Raw genomic sequence first — 21,814 nt, 5'->3', positions numbered from 1 at the left:
AAAGCTATTCACAGAAATAATCCAGGAGAATTTCCCTAATTTAGCAAAAGGTAAAGATACTCAGATGTATGACGCATACAGGACCCCAGTCACCTACAACCCAAACAGAGCCACATCCAGGCATATAATAATCAAAATTCCAGAAATCCAATATAAGAACAGAATATTAAAAGCTGTCAGAGACAAGAAACAGATCACTTATGAAGGAACACCCATCAGAATTACAGCAGACTTCTCGGCACAGACCATCAAATCATGAAGAGCATGGGGGGAAATAATTCAAGCTTTGAAAGATAATAACCTCCAGACAAGATTCATATATCCTGCACAACTGTTCCTAGAAATTGATGGAAAAACAAGGTGCTTCCAGGACAAAGAGGAACTAGGGGAATTTGCAACCACCAATTCAACTCTACAGACAATACTGCAGGATATTCTAAAAAGAAAAATACCAAGATTCCAGAAACAGTGGCAGAGAGGCCACAATGAATGGAGCAGAAAGTGAAATGAAGACAAACTGACAACTAACGACAGAAAAAGAGCTCAACAAAAATGAGGCAGAGAAGGTTGGATGATAGGAATAGCTATTTTGGAGAAAACAAGACATCATAATAGCTAGTGCTGATTTAGTATCATCTTGCTTTGAAGTCCCATTAAGCTTTTATTCTTCTGTCTCCATCGGTCTTAACAGGTTGTATCTTATTGGATTTTATTCTATGTGATAATATAAACAAAAACTTTATAGACAAAGAGATTATACAGAAACCATTGTTCATTTTCTGATAGTTGGTTCTAAATACCCTGTAATACTGTCTTTCTCTTGAATGGTTTTACATTGTCTTGATATGTTTGGTGCTACAGTATACGAAGTTATAATCAAAGATTTCAAGGAAAGAGATACTATGGTAACTACTTTTATGTCGCAATATGTTGTGGTGAAACACTGTTTTGCTTAATGGTTATGTTTTGACCTGTGCTGTTTTGTTGTTATGCCCTCTTTTATCTCAATTTCCTTTTTTAAATTATTTACTTTTTTATCTTTTTAATTAAGAGAAAAATAAATAAAAAATAGCAGGATATATTATAGTAACCCACTTTGATTTCCTATTAACTTGATTTGAAACCCTGTATTGCTCTCACCATCTTGTTTTGACTGATTTTCCCCTATTCTTCTTTGCTTGATAGTACCAAGTTCGAAAGTATAGGCAGTAACTGTGAAGACAGTAAGATTCATTATGATGCCCATTCTGGTTGACTATTACCTCTTTTGAAGTCCTGTAATGTCTCCAATGTTTTGGTTTTATTCTTTACTGTTTTGTCCAATTTTATTATAACTGATGATATAGGCAATTCTTTTTAAGATAGCATGAGGCATTATGGTAACCATTGTTGATCACCTTGTATTTTGTTTTTACATTATGTATTATGCCCATCCTTTTGATTTGACTGACTCTGTTCTGTTATATCACATTTGGTTTTACTCTCTTCAAAAAAAAATAATAAGAACTGTGGGAGTAATAAAACCCAAAATGTGTAATTGTCATTGTACAAAAGAGAGGAAAAGAAAGTGCTCTAAAGGATATAACTGCATATATATTTAAGGGTATAAGATAAATAACCATATTACTGAGTTTTCTTGGATCATTGAACAGAACTGTTTGCAGTCTCACTATTTGAAAGTCCACTTTATATGCTTTAATTTTGTAACTTGAACAACTATTTCTAAGATGACAATATGTAATCTATTAACTAGTGGTTTCCTACTGTTTATTTTTTCTGAAATTCTGTATAACTTGTACCCTTTTTCTGTTTTTTTTTTTCATTTTCTCCTTAAATAAAAAAAAAAAAGGAAGCGATGATTAATAGTAATAGGATAACAGCAAAGAGGGAGAGCATCTGAGCTGGGGCAGCACAGGTGTGGGGGGAGGTTCGGGGAACCTAATTGGGAGGTGGCTGCACACTGACTGCCCCAGTCACCCTTGCCAGCTCCAGTCCCATGAGGAATAATCCAGTGCCACCCACAGGGTTGTGTTCCTCCACCTGACAACTTGAAATTTTTGAAAAGTTTTCTAAAAAATCAAGATCAAAAGAACTCTTTTAAAAGAACCAAGATTTCTCTCTCCTCAAAAATTTCAGGGAAAAATAGAAAACAAAGTAAGATTTTAAGAGCATCTTACTTATCATAAGGACAGTAATTCTAGCTAAAGATTAGCTGATCTACTTCTCCTAATGAACAGTAAGCTTGAGGACCAAACTCAAATTCCCCTTTTACCAAGACAGAGAATGTGTTTGACATTTCCTCATTTGAAGAGTGAAGGAGAAAATGCCTGTTCCAAAGGAAAGAGGAGAAAGCACTTGGGAGGTGGTGGGTACACACGAATCCCAATGCATGGAAAACAACTGCACTGTCATACTGAACTAGTTTGATGCGGGGGCTGTCACCTGGGAGGTCATTGTTATCCTCAGTCTCCCCCTAAACTTATCACAGCCCTTGCTGGGAGGATCAAGCCTTTCCTGGCTCCCTTGACCTCTGGGATGCATCTTTCTCCTTCCTCTGCTTGTCTTCTGACCAGGGCAGGTGAGTATCCCACATCTTTTCAGCCTCTCCCAGGTCTCTGACTCTAACCATCTAAGCCTTTCCCTTGCCCTCTATCTATTTCTTTCTACCTTTACTAGTTTATTTACCTGAACATTTTCTAGCTATCTACTAAAACTTCTAATCCACAGATGGTGAACCCATGGCAGGTGTTATTGTTTTTCTTTTAAAACAAAAGATATTACTGTATGAGTTTTTTTTCTAAACTAAAAACATCAGCAATTAGGTCTCATTGCAGTGTTGGTACTTTGTGATAAATAAGTAGATTTTGGGTTTACAGTTTGGGTACTCAAGTCTCTAAAACGTTTAACATTTGGTTAAGATCAGCTTCTTTACACACACACATTCTAAGACACACCTGAGTCCTTCAGCATTTCCACACTATATTCCACACTAACTAGTGATGAAAGCCAAAGCACAGTGACAGTGTCCCAGCATGAAACACAAACATTCTCTCTGTGTATTTACAACGGGCTCAGGGACCATGTCAATAGATATCTAGAATTTGAGAGTACAACACAGGTGGTGGAAACAAGATATTTTAAAAACAAGAAAAGCGAGAGGGTAATAATCAATGACAATTAACTCAGTAGAAAACTTGCCATCTTATCCTTTAGTAATATTTTAAGCTCAGTGGCTTCTCCATATGATGTTTACCCACTGCTAAGAAAATGACACAGCTGCTCAGCATAACTTGTTTACATCATTTGTATCACACATTCTTATCTTCATTTTTGGTCATTTGGATCATTTCTATTTCTTTGGGTGTCATTTTTCACATTTTTAAAGATATACATATTTTAAAGATGTACATTTATTTTATAGTAGAAAATACAGACTACTGGAATTCAAGGTACATATACAAGTGCTCTGATAGCAGATTTTACCAAACATTCAAGTTCAGGCACCTTCCACAAACACATAGGGTCTGTTCTGGGTCTCTCTCTCTCTCTCTCTCTTTTTTTTTTTGGTACCAGTGATCGAACTCAGGATCTTGTGTTTGCCAAACCAGCACTTACGCCACTGAGCTAAACCCCCGAGCCTCTGGGTCTCTCTTCACAGCTGTTATTAACTTGTACACCTTGCTGCTCACTGCTCTAAGGAAAATAGCGCCTTGCTGTTTATAGGAGGACAATCTGCCACATGTTTTTACTTGTTACTCCACAGTCAGCATTACACTCACTCACCTGTGACTTGCTTGTCTGGAAGAGAAGGGATTGGAATGGCTGACCCAAACTTAACTAGGAGGCGCTCATACAACCAGTCAAAATGCTTATATCTGTGGTTTACAGATCGATTAGTGTTCTAGAAATAAAAGGAGGAGATGAAAAGTTACTGGTGCCAAATACAGAAAGTGAAGGAAAAAAAATGCAAGTTCTTACTAGCAATGCCTGAATGCTACCATAGGTTTTGCTAACATGGTACTTACAGTAGGTGTTAATTGGTACTCAATGTAGCTCTTCAGGCCATACATTTTGGAGCCTTTCCTGGGATCTGCTACCACACAGTCAAATGTTGAGGCAGGATAAACCCACATTGGGCCATAATCTCCAACCTACACAATGTTCCAAGAAATGTTAATTTTGTAACAGGAAAATACAATTAGCATAAATCATAAGTGATTCTTATCAGAACTGAAAGTCCTTTGGAGGGTCATTCTTGCTCCTCTTTGAGAAGGTAATAACCAATCTCTGTTCCCATCAGAGGAACATATTTATTGAGATGCTCTCTTTTGCTCTCATGTGGGCAGGCCAGCCCATGATGAGTATCAAGAGCTGATCAGGCTTCCAATCTTCTAAGATGAATGTACAGGGAAGGCATAAATAAAACAGACAAGTAATATGAAGCCTGGGGGTTCTGGGAAGGTCAAAACTCTCTTGGAGCTAAGACTAAGACTTCTCTGAAGAACGAGAAGTTTAATAAGGGAAAACAGAGATCTGTGGGAACAAATGACTCTGCTGTACTTGGAGGGGGCCAAGACCCCAGAAGCTCTCCTAAAGTTACGAAGCAAGAACTTATGGCTACTTCAGGGAATATTTCTTAGTAACTGGGACTGAAGGGAAACTGGCTGGCTAGGGTATCCACGCCCATGGGCCACATTTCACTACTGAGTGGGGCTACTGTGCCTCATATTGCTTTCCCTTGGCTTTCTGAAGCCTCAAGGCCTTTCCCATGGAGCAGACCTGTCCTTTGGTTTCATGGCTCATATTTGCTGAAACTCCTGAGACAAGGCAAGGGATAGACCTTATGGTCTAGTCCAGCACTGTCAAGACTGTGACGACGTTCACTTTCAGAATGTCAGGGCAGGGCCATGATCTCTTAATTCTATGGAGTTTTAAATTTAATGAAAATAATACATTAATTTTTAATTAATGTAATTTTTAATGTAATTTAATTTTTTAAAAGCCTGGCACAAACAGAAAAAAAATAAAATAAATTTTAACTGAATTACTCAGAAGATAATCCAAATTTGCTTTGAGGGAAGATAAAGAGTTGTTTGTTCCAGCCCTTCTTTCTGGAGGTTTCTAGGATTTCAAACTTTTCAAAGATATGGGAACAGTAATTTAAAAAAGCAACACCGGGGCTGGGGATTTAGCTCAGCGGCATAAGAGCCTGCCTTGCAAGCAGGCAGTCGTGAGTTCGATCCCCGGTACTGATAAAAAGGAAAAAGACACAATAAATAAATAAATAAATAAATAAATAAATGCAACACCATTTATGCAATTTCATCACTATAAAACAAGACCAGTGTTTGTCATCATTGTTTGTGCCACAGTGACTAGATTTAAATGTTTAATAGTTACAGGGTTAAGTCAGTAGTCTCAAAAAATAACCACAGTTCTCTTTTTCAGAATAATATTTGGAAATGCAGAGTTAGATATTGCTAGAAAGAACGTGTATCAGCAATCAAAATGAGGGATAAAAAGAGCCAGTGTCATGCTATATAATAATCATTGCTTTATGATGTATTAAATTCTCAACAATGTCATACATCCCAGCTTTTATATGCTAGTTCCTTATCTTGACTGAACAGCTGGTTTGCTTCAAGAAATACTATTACCAGTCTTCTTTGGATAATACATCTGTACTCTGCCAGGAAAGAAACTTAAATTATCTGAATTAAGCTTATTAATTAACTGTACAAAGCTGGTTAAAAAGACATAAAATATATTTTATGATATTTTAGAAAATTATAAGAACATGTGTTTGAAATATATATGTATCTTGAATGTAATTTGAATGAAGACTATCTAGACAGTAACAGGCATTCATGCTAATTGTCTTTCGCACTCCTAAAATATTCACACATCATCAATCATCTGGAATATTAAATGTGCTTAAAAATTCTTCCCAAAAGACCGATAATCTTCTTAACTTTTAAGTATGATGAAAGACTTAATTAGAAACAAAGCAAACAAAAATGAAAAACTTACAATGATGGGAATTTTCTCTTTGGGCTTTGCTAGCTGCTTGGCCAACAAATACTGTTCCATTCCAGGTTTTGCAAATCCAGGAAATCTAATCATGAAGATAAATACTTGTGAATTTTATGTCTTTCTGCATAAGAATTCTGTAATTCTCACCATGTTACTTTAAAGACACTGGTTTTAACCTAGTTCAGTCTCTGAGATATACAGAACTAGAAACTGTGGTAAATGAAACCCAGTGCAATCAGACTGTAAATGGCCAGTTACTTAATTAAGCTTGATCTGTTAAAGAGAAGTTTGCCTTCAGTAGGTATGATATTTATGGGTACTCCATTTACTGAACTAGATCTGAAACACTCTATCACAATGGAGAGCAGACTTGAAACAAAGTCTCTCCTCCTCAGTATCCAGCACCTCAATTTCAGTTGGTCACATGAGGCAACAGTCACATGCTGGCACATCTACACCCAGATTACAGCTGCCTTTTGACACACTCCAGGAGGTTACAGTTATCCCAAAGACACTGCTACCTCACAAGTGGTCATCATTTTCTTTTGGAACTGCTTTCAAAGCCAGCTTATAAGACACAACAGGAAAGAAGTCTCCTTAATAAACAGATCCGAAATGTAACAGATACAGTTGGTTACTTCCAGGATCCAAATCTACATTCACATCCAAAGGAAGTTTCTAAAACTAGAGAATAGCTAGAATAAATGCATATCCATCCAAAATACTACTTCTTGGGCTGGGGGGTATAGTTCAGTGGTAGAGCACTTGGCCCATTAGCTTGAGGCCCTAGGTTTGATCTCTAGTACTGCAAAAACAAAAACCAAGTGCTATTTCTGAAAAAGAAAAGATTAATTTTGACCTTAAAATTTTCCCTTTAATAGGGAAGCAGTATACCTAAAGTCAGAAAGCAATATACCTAAAGTGGGAAAAGCTCAGCTACATTACTTCTTTTCATTTATACATCAAGCCTAAGGCCAGTGAGACACTTTTAGGGGCCTGTACCTTTCTCTTTCATTCTTGAGTGCCTTCTTCCCTGTAGTCCCTCTTCCTATACACTCTCTGGGTACAGGAGAAAACAAAGAAGTGCCTCTGAGTCGGCAGGTTCTGGGTTTGAACCCCAACTCAGTACTTGGCATTAGTAGCCTCAACCTCCTTATATGAAGAAGAGAACCAAGATGATCTACTTTCTAGGATGACCAGGAAATAAAAGGTTCCCATAAAGAGCCTTCTATTTGCTCTTTTTTTTTTTTTTTTAACTTTTTGTCAGTACCAGGGATCGAACTCACGACTGCCTGCTTGCAAAGCAGGTGCTTATGCCGCTGAGCTAAATCCCCAGCCCCAAGAGCCTATTATTACATGTCCTCATGTAGGGCTTTCTCTGAGCTTCTTCAGCAGCTGAGGATATTCATGCTTATTCATTTACCACAATGTACAGTCACTGTCTCTTTACATGTTACAACAGAGTAGAGATCCTTAGACAAAGTATTTGCATTTCTAGGACCTGGAGGAGTTCTGAGAACATACTAAATGCTTAATGAATTAATAGGCTAGCCAGGAATCCTTTTACCTAAGAATCTCCACTTTTGTGGGGACCACATATAGTTATAACTAAATCAGAGCTGACTTCAGAGAACACACTGTAAACTTTGCGGCAAAACTCTGGTGCCAACTATGCATACCCAGTTAATGCTCAATGAACAACAATGTAATTTATTAATTTATGTGAGAATTATTGAGATGGATTCTCACAATGCTCAAGCATAAATTTCTACTCTACTTTTTAGGACAATGTTTAACTTCCACGACTAAATATAGTTCATATAAATATAGTTCATATAAAATGAATTGCTAGAGAGTTGTTAAACACTTTTAAAATTTTTATAATTGTTCTAAGTTTAAGAGATCATTTGTCTATTAGTATAAATAAAACTAGAAGATTTTAAGTTGTTCCTAGCACCCAGACAGACAGAGGCCTCAGGGGTACAGGTTCAAATTAGAGCTGCTCTAATTTGGTTTTAACCTGCAAGAACATTTTAAAATAGAAAGAATCCATAATAAATTTAGAGATGAAGAAACTGAAGTTTGAAGAGGTCATCAAAGGCATGGAGCACCTTAGAGACAGTGCAGAATGGAGAGGTGGAAACTAAAGTCAGAGCCAAACACACTTGTGAAACCACGGCCATTCACTTTTCCGGAGTCTTGTGTTTTTAAATTAGGGCCAAGAGGCAAATTTAAATAGGTTTAAAATATAGTTTATACAAAGGCCTAAAGAACAAATAAGAGTAATACATATCACTCTTGTGCTCAAATTTGAGTCTAAGCAGATACAGTCATTAATAAATGACTGATGCATGCAACTAACTGCCATGACAATACGAAACAGAAGAAACAGCAGGGAGAGGCTAAAACAAAAGTATGCAGTCAAAAAAGAGCTTATTTAGTCCCTACTGCAACTTAAACAGTGGAGACCCCGCAGGCCTCATTCTGCTAGAGCAAGACCTTAATCCTACTATCTACATACACGCCAAACAGCATGCTTTCAATTGTTTTCCAGACATACTACAACATTCTTTGATATGTACTTTAAATCATGGACTTGGATTGTTCAGAAAAAGTAACAGTAATTTTAGAAAATAAACTATTTTAAGCAAAACTGCTGGAAGAGGAGTATTTAAAGATTCTTAGGGATAAGCTTTTCTTTTTTTTGTCTTTTTCGTTTTTATCGGTACTAGGGATCGAACTCACGACTGCCTGCTTACAAGGCAGGTGCTTATGCCGCTGAGCTAAATCCCCAGCCCCCAGGGATAAGCTTTTCAAGCTACACTGATGTAAAGTAGATTTACCTGGAACTCTCGCCAAATATACTACAGTGCTATATCCATATTCCCTCTTTCCCACATGCTGTTAAACAGTAAATTTATAGGGACTATAAAATATTTTTTCTTAATGTAAGAGAAATATAAGTGAAAAGGAAGAACTAAGAAACCCATTAGGTGTAGAAGCTGAGAGCATGTGCCTTGGATACTAGGACCTAAGAATTCTGGCAACACTGGTCAACTGTGTAAGCCTGGAGGAAACCTCCTTGGGCTTCAGTCCCCCCTCCCAAGTAACAGGGGATTACATGTACCACAGAAAGACATGAGTACACACACACTGCACTTTGCTCAATGCCTGGTGCGTGTGGATCATAAAACAAAACAGTCAATAGCGAATTGTTATTAATATTATTTTTAATTTATTATATATTATTATGTTTTCTAATAATTATTTTAGCAATGAACCTTAAAATACCACAAAGCTGATAAAGGAAAGGTAAAAACAATAAAAACTATTTGGCAGATGATTAAATACAAGAAATGTTTCATTATTAATATTGTAAAATACATTTTTAAAATATCAGCTTTTGAGCTAAAACCCAAATTAAAATGGCCAAAACTTACCCAAAATTCAATAGATCACTGAATAGATCACTGAATAAATAGATTACTGAATAAAGAGGCGGTTGCCTCTTTGTATTTTTTGTATATCCCTACAATGATATCAGTGCCCTCTACTTCCCTTTAAACATACTTGTTAAGTGGCAGCTTCATGGAGGAGGCACCTGGACGACTGTTTCCTCGCTGAATACCTCCTGTTTCAGCTGATTCTGGATCCTTAAAGTAAGAAGAAGAGGACTTGGGGTCATCCCAGTCTTCATCCCACTCATCATCATCACCAGCTGCTATAGGTGGGAACATAAAATTATCAGTACAGAAAAATACAATAGAAATGAAGTTATTTTTACTTTTTAAAATTTTATTTTAAAGATACTAAAATCCAACAGAACAAAGCCAATCAAAACAAAGCAGCAAAATTGGTATGGAACTTCAAAGCAGGACACTTGGAATCAAATTTTTAAAAGCACAGAAAAAAGGATTTAATATAGAAATATATTACGGATGTTAGGAGTACAGGTTTTGTAGCCAGACCATCTTAAGGCGTGACTACTACAAAAGACAAATTAGAAACAATTTAAACAGGAATGGTCAGGTCAAATAATTTTGACAAGGGCACCAAGAAAACACAATGGGAGAAAGCACCATTTCTTCAATAAATGGCACTGGGAAGACTGTATTATTTGTGTTCAGAAGTATGAAATTGGACCCTAAATTTACATCATGTACAAAAATCAACTCAAAATGGATAAAAGATCTAAATATAAGATCGGATAGGGTAAAATTCCTAGAGGGAACTATAGGGAAAAATTTCCAGTCACATCCAAAGCTCAAAGTAAAAATAACATGGGGGAATACATCAAACTACAAAACTTCTGCACAGCAAAGGAAATAATAAATGAAAGATTAGTTATGAACTGGGAGGATGTTTTTGCAAACCATGTATCTGATAAAGGATTAGCATCCAAAATGTATAAGGAACTCACATAGTTCAACAGCAAATAAATATGGTAGATTCCCTCATCTACAGTTTCACTTTCTACAGTTTCAGTTACATGTGGTTAACCATGGTCTAAAATATTAAATGGAAAATTTCAGAAATAACCAATCCTTAAATTGCTCTGTTCAGAGCTGCATGGTGAAATCACATGCCTTCCTGCTTCATTTGTTCACAAAGAAGAATCATCCCTTTGTCCAGCCTATCCACTCAGTACACACTGACCTTCTATTAGTGAGCAGTCACCTGGGTAATGAGATGAACTGTTAAGGTATCATAATTCTTGCAATCAAGCAATCCTTAGTTTACTTAATAATGGCCTCAAGGCACAAGAGTAGTAAGGCTGGCAATTCAAATATGAAAAAGTAGTGGTAAAGTCATTTTTTTAGGTAAAAAGATGAAAAATTTTGACTTAATAAAAGGTTACTAAGATGTATTATGAAACAGTGAAAAAGGAAAAGGTTATCCATGCAAGACAGTCTTGTTGTTACACTTCACAATGCAAAAGTTAGGGTCACAGTATATTATAAGTGTTTAGTTAAGATTAGACAGTAGGTATATGAAAAGGTGTTCACCATAAGTAATCATAAGAAAAATGCAAATCAAAACCACTATGAGGAGTCACCTGTTACAATAGTTAAAAAAAATTCAAGAGATGAGATGTGTCAGGAAGGATGTGGAGAAAGGAGATCCTTGTATGCTTTTGAGGGGAATGTAAAGTGGTATAACCATTACAGAAAACAGTATGGAGGTCTCTCAAAAAACAAAAACAGAACTATCTTATGACTCAGTAATCTCTCCTCTAGGTATATAACTAAAAAAATGAAATCACCACATAGAGATATTTCCCCCCATGTTCAATACAGTATTATTTGAGAAAGACAGGCGACATAATCAACCTATGTGTTCATTACCAGATGAATGGATAAAGGAACTGTAGTTTTTCAGTCTTGAAAAAAACATACTGCCCTTTGTGATAATGTGGGTCAATCTAGAAGACATTATGTTGAGTATAAAAAGCAAGGCAAATGCATAATTTTTAAAAAGATGAGCTTATAGAAGCACAGAATGGTGGTTACTGGGGTGAAGAGATGTAGGTCAAAGGTACAAAGTTGAACTTATAAAAGATGAGTAAGTCAAGACATCTCATGCAAACTATAGGACTGTCACTAATACAGTATTATATACTGGATATTTGTCATACAATATTTAAAAATTGAGTATATTTAAGGTATACCATGTATCATGATTTATGTACACAGTGATAAACACTAATAAGGGTAAAAGAAGGGCAATGAAAAAAAAAGATGGAAAACTATATGGTGCAGTATGGGGGAAAAAGAAAACAGAGACAATGAGAGAAAAGAACTGGCCAGCACTGGGACTGGGAGGATCCAACAAGAAGCCAATCAGCCAGCTGTTCTGGTAAACTGTGCAAGTTGTGTAGCTCCCAGGAAGAGAAGTCAGTGCCTCCCTTGAGCCTACCAGCAGGTGAGCTGAAAATCAATCCCCTTACCCCTCCAACCTCCTAAGCAACCTGCTTGTTTGGAGGTTAGGCTGAGTTGATAGCAACTAAGGTACATAAAGCAACTAAATGCTTATACTGTTTGGTTGATTCTGCAGGCCTGGGGCCAGCGGTTTGAGCGTCTCTTGGGAGGACAACAGTATGCAATATAGCAAGTATGGGGGATTTCCTTCTATCTTGTCTTTGAAGGCCAATACTGTTCTCATTGTTTTGCTTTGTTCTGATTGTTTTTGCTTTATTCAATATTCTATATTGATTGGTTTTATTCTGTTTTACTTTTGGCTTAATGTTGTTACATCTGATGGAACAGACAACTATTGTGAAGGCAACAAGATATACTGTGTTAGCTATTGTTGTTTACCTAGTATCCTGCTTTAAAGGTCTGTACCAGTTTTGCTGTGCTTTAATTGACTTTGTTCTGTTTTGTTTTGTTAGAATTTACTATCTTTAAAATAAAAAATAAAAAAAGAACTAGCCAGCATCACAGCCTAACATTCTGACCCTGGTCCCTGTGTTGGCTCTACTCCCCTTTCCTTCCCTCTTCTCACTGCTGTATGCCTCCTTTTCTACCCTAAAGGACCTGAAGTGTCCTCGACCTTTAGGCTCTAAGAGGGCCATCACTGAGAAGCTGAGAGACAACTACAAAAGCACAAAGAAAACAAATGATTAGAAGGATGTGGGTCCAGTTACCATAGAACTGGACACCAGCAGTCCAGCTTCAATGTTTCTACCTAACCCACACTCCTAGTTCTGCTGAATGATGAGCTTATGACTATAATATGAATTTTTTTTTTCTTTTTTTTTGGGAGACAGGGTCCAGGGTCTCCCTCTGGGGGTCTGGGATTCTTTCTGTTAGTCAGGCCATCTTCAAAATCCTGGGTTCAAGTTACCTTCCTGTCTCAATCTCCTGAAGTTGCTGACTTGCAGGGAAACACTATCATGCCCAGATTTTCTTCTGTGATGTTTTTCTTCTTTTGCAATATTGGGGATTTAAACCCACAGCTTTGAACTAATCTACCTCCGCAGGTTTTTTATTTTACCATGGAGTCTTGCTAAGTTTTCCAGGCTGGGTTTGAACTTTTGGTTTTCCCTGCTCAGTCTTTCATAGTGCTGGGATTATAGACACAGGCCACCATACCCTGCATCCTCTGGTTTCTGGATGCAAATTTCTCCCCCTTCTGTAACAGACTTACAATTCTGGGTACAAGCTCACAGATGATACAATATAGAAGGGTCATAAAAAGTAATGAGTAGACTTGGCTTTTTTGTTGTTATCTGGAGACAGTCTTAGTTTATAATTTAGGCTGGTCTTGAACTAACTCATGGAGATCCTCCTGCCTCAGGCTCCCAAGTTTTGGGAATGCAAACATGCATCAACATGCCCAGCTTGTCTTTGTATTTAAATTCAGAACAGATATACATGCCCTTTTTTAATTCCTGAGTTATTTCCCCCTCCATAAGGTTTTCTTCTGTTTCAGTTTTTGGGCTGGTAATTCAAATAACCCAAGTATCAGACAGGCAGTTAAGGAAAAGATAAATCAGCCATGAGCAGCAGGTAATGCTCCATAGTCTACTTGCAGACATATTTTTTGGCTGAAGGTTCTGAAACAAGCTGTGTGCAATGGTATACATCCCTAATCCCAGTTATTCAGGAGTTTAAGGCAGGAGAACAGCAGTTCTAGGTCAAACTGGGCAACTTAGTGACACTCTCAAAACAAAAAACAAAAAACAAACAAACAAAAAAAAAGAATTAAAAAAAGGGCTGAGATGCTAGCATGCAAGAAGCTCTAGATTTGATTTCCAATATAAAAACAAAATTAAAACTATGTTCTTGGCTGAGACATTAAGATGAGAAGATAGCATAAAAACAGATTTCCAGAGCGTAATTCTGGGCCCCTTTAGATCCAAGGCCCCTTTCAGTCTCCCGCAGACCACACAGCCTATTTTGCTCTTTTACTTTACCAATATGGTTCTTTAAATGTTTCATTCTGATTCCTTGACTGACAATGGAGTAGAGATTACAATTCATGATTGTGTTTAGATCCAAAGAATGGCTATCCACATTTAGATCCAGGTTGGTTACTAGAGAGTAAGAGCAACTATCAGCATATCTTTTGAATAAAATCTATTTTGAACTCAGATGATCCAGTGTGATATTGTGATATAATAAACACATATTTCATCTCTGCTCCCAGTTTCTAGCACAGAGCTGCTAAAATCCTTGCAATTTTCTGGTGATGTGTTAAGACTGGTGTTCCCCCCCCCCCTTCATTTAGCAGTTATTCCTTTGTATCTGCTGGGACTTGATTTCAGACCCAACTCATCACTTTCAGACTCTTATCGACCTTAGATGCGTAAGTTTCTTATACAAAATTGTGCAATATTTGCATGTCACCTATACAATTTTCTTCTACAGTTTAAAACATATCTGGATTACTTAAAATCCTACATAATGAAAATGAATGCTATGGAAACACTTTATGCTATATTATTGAGAGAATAATAATAATAGGAAAGTCTTTACACATTCAGTATAGATGGAATTTTTTTAGAATATTCTGAATAAACTTGTGGTTAACTGAACACAGAGTTGGTGAACCTGAGGTTTGGGAACCTGAGGCTGTGGGCCTTGGGGGCTGCAAAGCTGTAGATGAAAAGAGCATAGAGCACTTGGTCTCTGATTCTGGTTCCTGACACAGTCCTATTCCCTTGGTGTTTTGGGTCTTTTGTTTAAATGAAGAGACTCATAGTGGGCTCCTAGTTGGGGGTTGGTCTCCAGCAAGACTAAGCCATTATTAAAAGCTTAGAATTTTCAGCCTCAACCCCATCCTCTGGTAAGAAGACAGAAAATTAATTAATGGTGCTTACATGATGAAGCCTCCAAAAATATCCCTGAGGATCAGGGTTCTGAGAGCCTTTTGGCTGGTGGTGAAGGTGGAGTGCCCACAGGGCATGGAAGCTCCAACTCCTCCCTCATGCCATGCCCTCTGCATCTCTTCAGGTGGTTGTTTAACTATAGCCTTCAATTTATCCTTTGTGATAAACTGGTATGTACCATTAAGTGCCTTCCTGAGTTCTGTCAACTGTTCTAGAAAACTAATGGAATCTGAGGAGAGAATCATGGGAATCCCTTAGCCCACTCTGGTTAGACAATGTCAGGACTGAAATTGCAGAACTCTCAGCAGGTTGGTGGTCACCAGAGAATGGCTTGGTATATTGAGTGTTCTGTATCATGTTGTGTGTAAGAGTGGCAAAAACAGTTTGGCTTTCCCGTGTCTTGCCCAATTTTCCACCTATCACCTATAGAAGGAGCCTCTCCTCACCTGGTCCTTGGTAGGCCTGCGGGTGTCCGAAGGCAGTGTCCCAGTTGTTGGCAGTGCTTCTCTGGGTGCTAGCCCCCTCTTGGCGGGCTCCCCAGCCATCTGAGCTCTCCCAGTTCCCAGATTTTGGGGCATTCCAGGCTAACCAGGGATCATTGCCACCACTGACCTATGTGGGGGGAAGAGAGAATATCTGTGACTTCTAGAAACTATGACTCAATTTACCAACATGACAACTGAGAGCAAGAGGAGTACTGATGGAACCTCATTTAATTTTAAATGTAAATAATTTTCCCCAGAGCATGTAGAGAAGCACACTAGCAGCATCCATCTGCTTTTACTGACATTAACATTCTGCTGTATTTGCTTAGTAACTCTGAAAACAGAGCAAGTACAGTGGTACCTTGGTGCATGAATACCTCCATTTGCAAACAATCTGGTTTGCAAATGGAAGTGTTGGGACAAAATTGTGTTTTGGTCTGCAAACTACATCCAGTGACAACTATGACGGTGGCCCATTCTTCTAATTACAATCATAGCGATTTTTTAAAAAACGGTAGAATAAATCAGATTCAGTTAAAGACCTCTATATTTCCTTCCCAGAAGTAATTTATTTTTTTGAGCTATATATTTATTCTTGGCCAAGTTTCTCTACTTGGATGGTTTATGTGCACATCTATAAAATCAACCTACAGATATTATACTGAATGTGCGTCTTCACAAGCTATTTCTTCATTCCACATTGTTTTCAGATTATAAATGGTGATGAGTACCTGCTTTATCCATCAACTGTTTTATAGCAATTCATTCCATTTTAAGGTTTTTATTTTTATTTGAAAACGTAATGTATGCAGAGTAAAAACATTCCAAATGGAATAAAATGATATACAATTAAGCAACACGACTACCTCCTTAAGAGAAGCCAGTCATTATTTGCAAAACTACTACTACTACTACTACTGTGACAGACAAAATCACAAGTTTAATCACAGATATAACTGTCATTTATTTGAGATTCATGAATCAGGCAGTGTATATCCTATAAAAGAGAATGAAAGTACCCAAGGCAATGGGAGAACAATGGTTTTGTAAGGTAACAAACAAAGTAATAACAAAAGCTGAGTGGTAAACATGGGGTTACTTCAGGATAGTTTTTTTAAGGATTAAAGTCCTTTATTTGGAAAGGATTACTTTTTGTTGCAAACAGTTAAAAGGAGCTTCCCTGTTTACCTTAATTCAGGCAGATTGGAATTTACTATTTTCAGGAAAAATTGGTCTGTATTGGGATCTTTCACTATGATTATGTGGCATTTAGCATGAGTGTTTTCATTTTGGGTTGGCCTGATCTGCTGGGGCATAATGCAGGAGCTCAGTCCACAACAATGGCTTCCCATAATTTTTGCTTTACACCACTAACAAATTCCATATACATACATACTGAAACATCCCAGATAGAGAGATCGTTTTGTTTTTAACATATAAATGAGTCCAAATTATACCTTCTACTCTGCAATTTTCTTCCTTCTCTTACTAGCACAAAACATTCTCAATATCAATACACAGGGATATAACATCCTTTTATGTGGCTCCACAGAATTGTATTGCATGTATTTTCCACAATTTAAACACTGGTGCTTATCTTGCTTTCAGTGTAATATTGCAACATACAACTGTGTACCTCTTGTCATTTATCTAGCAGATCTGTGAAATTTCCAGAAGGAAAATCACCAGAGTAATGCATATGTATATTTAGAACTGACAGATTTTGTCAAATTGCTTTCCAAAGAGGTTGGTTATATTCCTACATTTCTACTGACTTCCTGAGGCCTTGAACTGCATATAATGAGGCTATCATACTCCAAAATTATTTTAAAAATAATTTTATCCCACTATTCCTTTGAGTGATTTTATAATTTACTTAACATTGCTATAGGTTAGCATGAGTCGCATGTTGATGGAAATCACACATAGGCCAATTTTAAGGCTAAAATAAAATAAAACAAACACAGCTAGCTATTCCATAGACAACAACCCCAGAAAGGACAGAAAACATAGTTACTTTTACATTTATGGGATCTCAAAAGAATGTCATTAATTATTCATAGAATTTTTTAAAAGGTGGCAATGGTTTTATCTGGTTTGCCCACAGGATACACTCTGCTTCCTTATTTTAGGAGTACATGGGTTTATTTCTTTCATTCCTTTTCCCTTCTGCTTACCACAAAGTGTAGCTAGTTACCCACTTGCTTCCTATCAGGCTGCTACTTCAATACACTATGAGTGCTCTGCCTTGGTTATATTCCTGGACTCCAGAGGTAGACCATCTAGGTTCAAATTCCATCTCAAATTCCATTGTGTTGTCTGTCATCAGTAAGTAATTTAACCTATTTAAAGTCTGTTAGCTTTCTGCCCCAGTATTGTGAAGACAATTCTGGAACAGGCAATATATATGGCATCTTATTTCCACACTACTTTGGAGCCTACTAGATAGAAAACCCATTAATAAACCATTAAAAAACTTTAGGTTAACATCTCTCCTCTGTTTATTTTTACACAAGAACTTTAGCTGAATACCTTTAAAATCACCGTGTGGAGTTTGGCAGTGCAAACCTATAATCTCAGCACCCATGAGGCTGTGGCAAGAAGACTGTCAAGAGTTTGAGGCCAGCCTGAGCTCCACAGAGAGATTCAAAGTCAGCCTGAATTATGTGGCAAGACCTTGTCTCAAAAAAAACCAAAATGAATGACAATAAAAAACTTAAAACCATCTAAACTTTAGCTTTAGAATGTTCAGTTTAAAAATGAGACTTCATTTGAGTCACCTTAAATTTACTTATAAATTCAGAAAAGTATCTTTTTCTAAAATTTCAGTATTAAAATTAAAAATATGAAAGTGAGTTTTCTCTTTTATTCAAATCTTTTTATTTAAAAAAGTATTGAAATTCTTTTTAAAATTTTATTAGTAATGTTTGCACTACTTAATGATTATACACATTATGGGAAGTTGGTACAAGGATGTAACAATTTTAAGTATTTTACCCCTTTCCTTTCCCTCAATCTGTTGATTCTCTTCCCTATCACCATCTTTGAAAGGTCAACTAGATTCGCAGACTGGTGGGGAGAGAAAACAAGGCCACACCAACAAGTAAGCCCAGTCTGGGAAGTAGTGCCATGGCGCATTGGTCGGACTGGAACAGCCAGACCCCAGCCGCCTCCAGTGCATAGGCTGGAAAACAACAAGTACCAATCATCTCCCCACTTCCTAGGTAGGCGACTAGTATATCCAGAGAAACACAGGCTTTAATGACAGCTATAAAGGTAAAATGCAACTGGATGCCTGTGGTGCTTTGGTGTTTGACTAACATTGCAGGTCTATGGCCAGTAGTCTCATGATTGGTTCAGACGATAATGGTACACAGTGTGGCATCTGCGGGGGTGGATCTTCTCAGGGCTGTAGCCATTGTTGATTTCCTATAGTCTTGTTTTGAAGTCCTGTATAATTCCACTGTTTCATTAGGATGGATTTTATTCTCTTTTATTTTGTTTGATTATGTTAAATCTGATGGCAGGAGCAGCTATTTCAAAGATAGCAAGATATATTATGGTAACAATTTTAGATTTACTATTGGCTTGTTTTGAAATCCTTTATTGCATTCATTGCTTTGTTTTTATTGTTTCTATTCTATTCTGTTCCATTTGATTTTTATTATGTCTGAAGTTTTTGGCAGCTATTTGAAGGCATTATGGATACTATTGTTGATTTTATAATGTTTTGAAGTTCTATATCTGTTACACTGGTTTGTTTCAATTAGTTTTAGTCTGCTTTATTCTCTTTAAAATAAAATTTTTTTTTAAAAAAGTCAATTATCTTCAGTATTTTGACATGTGTTTTCCTATTTATACTTTGAGGTTCCCATATAAGAGAAACCATGTAATATTCAGGTGCATCTATTTTCCTATGAATGACTCAAATTTGTCCTTCTTTACAGCAGAGGTGTACCACATTTTCTTTACTCACTCATCTACTGATTAAGTAAGTGACATACAGGCCACTTCCAAGATTTAGCTTTGTAAGTTGTGTGGCTATAAAAATGAGTATTCATGTATCACTGTAACATGATGTCTTTAACTCTTGCATGAAGGTATCTAGAAGGGGAGCAATTGGGTTGAATGGAATTTCTACTTTTAATTTTCTGAGGAATTTCCATACTGATTTTCATAGAGATTATGATTGTTGATAAATTTTAAAACAAGAAAGTTAAAAAGAAGTCAGAAAAATTATGCAAATTTTCTACTGGTCTACTGTATATCTCTATGAAGTAGTTTTTTCCTCTTTTTTTTGAGGCAGGGTCTCACTATATAGTTCAAGCTGGCCTTGAACTCACTTATGCAGCTCAGACCAGCCTCAAACCCCTGACAGCCCTCCTGCCTCACTTTCCCAAGTGTCAGGATTACAGGTGTGTGCCACCATGCCCGGCACATCTTTCTGAAGTTTTAGAATGTCTCAAGGGCTGTTATGTTTTATACCTTACTAACCTGATATGAGGTGGCTAACTGGATGCACAGGTCCAGAATAACTGATTTAACTCTAATACTCCTACTCTAATAGCTTTAGAGAAAAATGAAGCTACTTGTTATTTTACCCTAAGTTCAGTATTAACAGCAGAAACATGTTTCATCCATAAGACTGTGAATTTATGAAACATACAGCTCATAAATGACACTCAGCTCTGGAGATGGACTCTCCAGTTACCTGTGGACACTGGACATGGTGTGACCACACTGAGGTTCTAACAGCGACACTCAGGACAAACGCTTCCTTTTACAGTTTGATTAACATGTTCCTGCCAACTTGAACCACGCTGATACACATGCACGACTGCACCATCCATGGTTCAGAATCATCTGGCAGCAAAACACACAAATTATGGTTCCATTGTGACTGTGTTAAGGGATAGAGTTTGAATCAGCAACATGTATTCTCTGTCTTCCAAACTCTTGAGGTTTTTAGAATAAGATCATCAAAAAGTACAAAAGTTTGGGGGAGTGGATAATGGTAAGTACAGACAACCAGTCATACAAAAGGTTCAGCATGAGGAGCAAGGTTCCGTGTGTCAGCTGCTGGGCCTGCAGCCCCAATGCTTTAGGTCAGAGTACCACACAGCACTGCAGTGCAGCTCGAGACCAACTGTAGAGGACGTGGACAGGACTGGGACTTCACATACTCTGAGCAAACTGGCCAAGGAATTTTATCTGGAGGTGAGCTAGTCCTAGTAAGTACCCTCCAAAAAAGTACAATTTATTTAACTGCACAGAAACAACATAACTGTTCTTTCAAAATTACTTTGTTTATAACCTATAAGCTTGTAATAAATGTCATATATATATTTTTTCCAGCTGCATACCTAGGTTACAAAATCTTTGTATATTTATTTCTATCTCTGTATTTTTCTAGAACATTCCCCCATCTTGTTTCAACCTGATGCATGCTGCTAATAAGTCTGTCAAAACCTGCACCACTAGCCAGGGGTGATGGTGTATGCTTGTAATTCTCCAAGAGGCTGAAGCAGGAAAATTCCAAGTTTGAGCTCAGACTTGGTAACTTAGTGACCCGACAACACCATGTCTTAAAATAAAAATATAAAATGTGAAAAAAGGACTGGAAATGTAGCTCAGTATGAAGGTCATTCAATCCCTGTTACCATAAAACTAAACCAATCCAAACCAAATCATGTGTGTGTACCTGTGCACACAGGCACACACATGCAAATCTAAACAACTGGAAGGCATATTTGTGGGAGGACTTCTTCATGGGCTCCCAGTTGCTTTTTGTTAGAACTGACATGGGAGGTTCCATTTTGCTACTAATATCTTTCACAGTGGAAAGAACTCAAACATTTTAAATGTGATGTCCTTGATAATTTTTACGAAAAATATATTACTCTTTGGCAGACATCTAACCTTCATAACATCATTATTTTCAGAGGAGGAAATCAGATTTCATTTATGTATATTGATTTTTTAGGAAAATAACTTGCTGTGGTTGATCACAGAGTAATTTTTAGCATGCAACTACAGGGAAAATGATTTTCAGAATACAGCATCACCATACTCTTAAAATAACATCATCATACTGTTAAAATAGTATCATCTGAGTTATGAAAGTCATCTCAGCTACTGTAGAAAAGCTTGAAAGATACAGACAGACATAAGTAGATGGAAGGATAGACAAATATGTGAGAAAATAAGAACAGTCAATGTTTACAGTACATCCTATAAAGTAGGTAAATGATGATTTACTAAGCAATCCGCTTAACTTTTCTTTCTTTTTATGTTTTTATTTTTGGTCTTTTTGAGACAGGGTCTCACTATGCAGTTTAGGCTGGCCTTGAGCTCACTAGGTAGCCCAGGCTGGTCTCAAACTCCCAACACTCCTCGTGCCTCAGCCTCCTAAGTGCTGGGATTACAAGTGTGTGTCACCATGCTTAACTTTTCTAAGTCTACC

General features: G+C 37.1%; 1 protein-coding gene across 4 annotated transcripts in view; it reads right to left on the bottom strand.

Annotated features, from left to right (window-relative positions):
- Snx9 (sorting nexin 9) overlaps nucleotides 1–21,814 on the bottom strand; it is a 94,728-nt gene that overhangs the window by 31,621 nt on the left and 41,293 nt on the right. For 2 of the 4 annotated variants that reach the window (XM_063232950.1, XM_063232952.1), the window contains 5 exons: nucleotides 15,313–15,478; nucleotides 9,604–9,754; nucleotides 6,031–6,115; nucleotides 4,026–4,151; nucleotides 3,784–3,901 (listed from right to left, as the gene is read on the bottom strand). In XM_063232950.1, coding sequence (XP_063089020.1) covers nucleotides 3,784–3,901; nucleotides 4,026–4,151; nucleotides 6,031–6,115; nucleotides 9,604–9,754; nucleotides 15,313–15,478 — 646 coding nt within the window. The remainder of the gene's footprint in view (nucleotides 1–3,783; nucleotides 3,902–4,025; nucleotides 4,152–6,030; nucleotides 6,116–9,603; nucleotides 9,755–15,312; nucleotides 15,479–21,814) is intronic. The other 2 variants (XM_063232951.1, XM_063232953.1) reach the window with 1 other exon arrangement.

This window comes from Cavia porcellus, unplaced genomic scaffold (genome assembly GCF_034190915.1).
Source record: "Cavia porcellus strain 051 isolate PalLab524CR breed Dunkin Hartley unplaced genomic scaffold, mCavPor4.1 scaffold_22, whole genome shotgun sequence".
In the NCBI taxonomy this organism is placed as follows: domain Eukaryota; kingdom Metazoa; phylum Chordata; class Mammalia; order Rodentia; family Caviidae; genus Cavia; species Cavia porcellus.
This window is presented reverse-complemented; position numbering and strand designations above follow the sequence as displayed.